The 5,213-nt window shown below is 40.8% G+C and overlaps 1 protein-coding gene across 1 annotated transcript; it reads right to left on the bottom strand.

Moving 5' to 3' along the window:
* Positions 1-593: 593 nt before the first annotated feature.
* RPL14 (ribosomal protein L14) lies at positions 594-4,908 on the bottom strand. The gene is made up of 6 exons (XM_088462781.1): positions 4,808-4,908; positions 3,550-3,651; positions 3,132-3,226; positions 2,958-3,057; positions 1,694-1,747; positions 594-700 (listed from the first exon to the last, which is right to left on the bottom strand). Exons 1-6 carry the CDS (start codon positions 4,808-4,810, stop codon positions 638-640), a joined length of 417 nt encoding a protein of 138 aa, XP_088318907.1. The 5' UTR covers positions 4,811-4,908; the 3' UTR covers positions 594-637.
* Between the last annotated feature and the right edge of the window lie 305 nt (positions 4,909-5,213).

Genomic DNA, 5,213 nt, shown 5'->3' on the forward strand with positions numbered 1-5,213 from the left:
GCAGCACTGACAGCTAAATTATTTTAGAAGAGAACAATTTACCTGTTCACTGCTGTTACTACACAGGAATCAAATTTTATTCTGGCTGGGAAATAAACAGAATTAAAACTTTCCCTTTAAATTCAGAAGATGCCCTTGTTAGAGGTCTCTTTGCTATGCTTCATGGTAAGACTAATGGTGCATACACACGGTCAGATTTTTCTTCAGATCTGAATGATAACGATTTAAAAAATCGTTCATATCTGTCATATGAACGATTTGAACGATGCGCGTTCCCGATGGTCAGATAACGATATCTGACATCTGATGTGTTTGCAGTCAGACTTGGACGATTCCATTCATTTTAATGCAGTCAAAAATCTTTCAAATAGTATCTGACAAATCTGACCGTGTCTATGCTCCAAAACATGTGGCTTCAACTCTTCAAACTGACAACAGGCCAAACTGAGGATTTATTCATGTAACATTAGAAGGTTGCAGTCCAAGCCAACATTAGTAAGCTTAAAAAAAAAATAATAATCTAATTCAATTACTTTGAAAAGCGAATACCTTTGTATTTATCATAAATAGTTTAAACAGACAACACAGCTGGGTCTATAAATCAGTTTTTTTTTATTGCAACTTTCAGGAGAAATGCTTATGCTTTCTTCGTAGCCTCCTTCTGGAGTTTCTTCATTTCATGCCGGATGATCTTGTTCCTCTATAAAAAGAGAATGAGGGATTGGGAGAAGTTATTAGATTTCAAAATTGTATTTGCTTTAAGACCTTCCATCATAAATTGCAAGTCAATAATTAGGAATGAACAAAAACAGAAGTAGTTTCAGGATTTGGCAGCATAGAGATTTCTGTGCATGAGTGTCCAAAACCATTATCGCTACTAGGAGCTTGTTACACCAGTGTTCTAAAAGAAAGTGTGATCACTAGCGCTTCAATAGACAATACAAGGGCAACACGGTGTAGAAGTAGTCTCCAATACACACACACAAAAAAAAAATATATAAAATATTTATATATGACTGTGGAGCTGAAAAAGTGTGTGCGCATGCCGGCATGCGCACACACTTTTTCAGCTCCACAGAGTCGAAACGCGTTGGTGGTTTATGTAAAGAAGCCAGTACCAGAGAGTGGAAGGAGTGTCTGTTTGACAGCAACCTGGGAACACCAGCAGACCCATCTGTTTATCACGGGAGACTTTTGGCGGTTTACTGCACATGCTATTTCTAGGTGTCTAGGAAACTACGCTCCACCCACATGGTACGAGGCTATATACATTTTCTTTGGGTGACAGAATATTATATTGATGTGAAACATTTTGAAATTAAAAACTATATTCTACTATATGGAGCATCTTTTCTTCTCTTTTTATGTGACCTGACGGAGTTATTGTGAGCAAAAGAAGTTTGTGGCGGTCCTAAAGAGACTATTTTCTGACCATTTCATCTATCTGGAGAAATTTTATGAACATTCATATGAACTAATATTTGTGATTATTATTTATTATATATATGAAGTAAAGGAGGTTTCTATATCTTGCAAGAGGGCGCAGACACGTGCTTATTTGTTTATATATACACACCAGTGTTAAGTTCGTAAGAGTTCATATAGGTTTGTATTATACAGATTGTGAAAATTCCCGTTTATAGTCGCAAACCTAAAAAAGATTGAGAAAACCCAGAAAAATTAATTAGCTCACCATTTTCTTTGCCTTCATGACTTTGTAACGGTCGAAGTCGGACATCTTTGCTTTCTGGCGTAGAGAAAAAAAAAATAAATGATTCACAACATTACAAAACTCAGTCCATTTGAACTTATGCACCTTTTTGTCACTAATTTTAACACTAGTTTCTAAACAGATTTGGACATGTAAATACAGCTGATCTATTGTGCATGGCACCTTACGGTGAGTACACACGTAGCGATTAGCCAGCGATACGCTATCACCGGCTGATCGTCCTGCACCCTCCCTGGTGTGCTGAAATTACGATATCAAACATCCAGCACACCACTAACTCATCAACAACTATAGTTACCTGCTCGATATCGAGCAAGTTGACCGGCATGCACGGCCGATGGATGATATCACTATTGCTGTTGAGTTGATAGGGACCATGTAAATGACCAATTTGAACGGTAACGATACTGTTCAAATCGCTCATTTAAAATTGCTACGTGTGTATGCACCATAAGTTTTAGGTCGCCACTAACAGGCTAAAGAAGCAACATTTTTAATCTGTTTCCTTTACATAAATTCTCTATCTGGGAAACTTTACAAACATCCATGTAAGCACAGGGAGAACATACACATAGCACCCTGGCCAAACTTAACCCAAACACTGCAAAAACACTGTGCCAACTATGTTACATCACAAATAACCTATAGATTGTAAGCTTGCGAGCAGGGCCTTCCTACCTATATATCTGTCTGTTATTACCCAGTTTTGTTCTATTAATGTTTACAATTGTAAAGCGCAACTGAATATGCTGTGTTATATAAGAAACTTAATAACCACACAAATAACGTAATTGATTTGTGTACTCCCGCGACAGATATCTATGATCAATACACCAAAAATTTAGCAATGATCTTTAAATGTGTTAATATATTTGCAATCTCTTGGAATAAGATGTAACTTATTTAACCTGCCATCCATTTAAAGGGAAGGGAGATGTCCTAAGCTTCAATGTAACTAAGTTTAGGGTTATATTTTCTAAAGTGCGGGTCAAGTTCATCAGAACAAAACCAGAAACAAGTCACAAATGCCCAAGGCTTGTTGTGACAGGAATGTTCACACTAATGCACCAGGTGATAAAAGAAACAATAGCAATATAAAGAGTGGGGAAAGATCACTTCCATGGGCACACTTGACTGAATCAGCCATACCAAGTTCACTGAAAGCATGTATAAAACTTCAGAACATAGCACTATAAAACTGATATAGGCAATGAAATGTGTGTACCTTTTGTCTTGCTTCGATTCTTTTTGCCCAGTTTGTAGCATCCCATTTCTCATTAATCTTCTCCTTCTCCCAGGCAACCCGCACACATTTTTGACGAGCGCTAAAATATAAGAACAGTTATAAAATGAACTCACTAAATAAGTTAAGAAAAAGTTATGTTTCCTTTAAACACACCTGTGAGGGAACTTAAGGACGAAGTCAGTAAGCTGCATACACTTGAAAGGCATGGCCTGTCTTCTTACACCAGAGCATGGACCATCTACAAGAGCCTGCAAGCATACAAAGTTGATTAGACTACTATAACATTACACTGAAATATGTTATCTCAGTAGATAGGAAGCAATACATAGTTACTGCGGCTACATAAACTATTTCAATACAATATTTTATATACCAATGTTGTATTATCTTCCATAGTAACAGAACTTGTTCACAGGTGCTTTTCATGAAATTGTAGCTATTTTTTTTATTTATTTTATAAATAATGGGTCACTAAACATCCAGAGATGGCCATGACAACTTTCCTAATAGTGTATGAGCAGGAGAGAATCATGGTGATGTACACATTTTAGTATATTAAGCTGTTACTTACCCTGTTTTGGTCAATGACATCAACAATTGCTACAAGCTTGCCAGCATGGGGTCCAAAGGAGATGTAGGCTACGCGGCCAATCTGGACATAGCGTTTGAACACCTGCAAAGCAAAAAAGAAAAAACCCGCCTCAGTAACCTCCAACATCAAGTTAAGAGTCTTGTTAGTACTATGATGAAAAACCTACAAACAGCTGACCTGTCTCCAAAGTCTCTACACTATGTAAGCTAACTTGGACCATGTGAACAGTCAGACAGGAGGAGTGTTTGCCCCAAGTATAGCTGTTCTATATCATCGCACCTCTACTGTGGTGCAGGAGGCTAAAATAATGCACCAATAAGTGCTCTCAAGGGTGAACGTCAATTGAGAGGATCCAAATTCTTGGGGTTTTCTTGGCTTATTACATAATGCACCTAGTAGTAGGTGTCAGCACTAGAGGACGCTTAGGGGGAAAGTGAATATTCCACCAAGTGTCTACAGCAATGGTTGGGTGAATGCACATCAAACAGTTTCAGGTGTCCAGGAAATTAGAAACATGTGGCTACAGTAATAGTGATGTGCCATAATACAGTGATGTGCCATACATAATACACTGATGTGTGCAGCAAAACACCACCAGGAACTATATCACTTCTGTAAACTTAATTTTAAATCGACGTAATGTGCAGCCTTTAGACTAGAGAATGTCAATAACCATCAACTTTTACCTATATAGGATTCTATAGAACATACGTTTCCTTACACACACACGTCCTTAGCAAGTACATGTGCTGAGTACACTGACCGAGAACATCCCGAGAGATAAGCAGGGAACCCGCCCGGCCACTTCCACATCACCCACCTCCCAGCCAGCGCTGCTATCTACCCCATAGGCAGCAGACGTCTCCCATACAGGCCGGTACTGCACTACTACCATACACAGGAGGCAGGACGTGGCCGTGAGGCTGCAGCTTAGTACCGGGTACACCACCCAGGCCGCCAGGTCCCTGAGAGCACCTGCTCGCCACCTATACGGTTTACGTGACGGGAGCGCAGCAGGGAGATAGCGGCAGAGGCTCCCCCAGGCCTGGCATCTGCCTCCACGCGGCCCGGCCTTTCCCCGATCTCCCCCTCACACACAGCTCTCGCACTCAGAGACGGCCTAAGGAGCTGCTCCCCGCATCGTGCCCGGTCTCCGTGACGCCACCAGCCGCCCTGACCGCGAGAGATAACCGTGCTGCAGCCGCGCCAGGACGGAGCGCCAGCGCACACAACTCACCATGATGGCGCCGGTGAGCAGAAAGGAGGAGCCCCCGCAGCACTTTCCGGTTCACCCGAAGAGACGGACCAATCAACGAACCAGCAATGGCTGCATCACAGGCGCCGGCAACAAGAAGGCAGATTAGGAAATGTAATGGGAGGGGGACGTGGTCTGCTCTGTAAAGTGATTGGTTACTGGACAAAAACGTGTCAGATCACAGGAGCGCGAGGTGTGCTGTACGTTTCTGTCTCTAGGTGTATTCAATATGGGTGCGATAACATCGTTTTTTGCGTTAATATCACTGGTTTTAGTTTTACACCATATTCAATTTCAAAGACTTATCGCAGTTTTGAAAAGTCTTTGCTAAAAAACGGGGATAAGTTTTCACCATTGAATAGGTGTCGAAAAAAAGTGCAGAATTGGG

Source organism: Taudactylus pleione, unplaced genomic scaffold, assembly GCF_031769625.1.
Source record: "Taudactylus pleione unplaced genomic scaffold, aTauple2 ptg000053l, whole genome shotgun sequence".
NCBI lineage: Eukaryota > Metazoa > Chordata > Amphibia > Anura > Myobatrachidae > Taudactylus > Taudactylus pleione.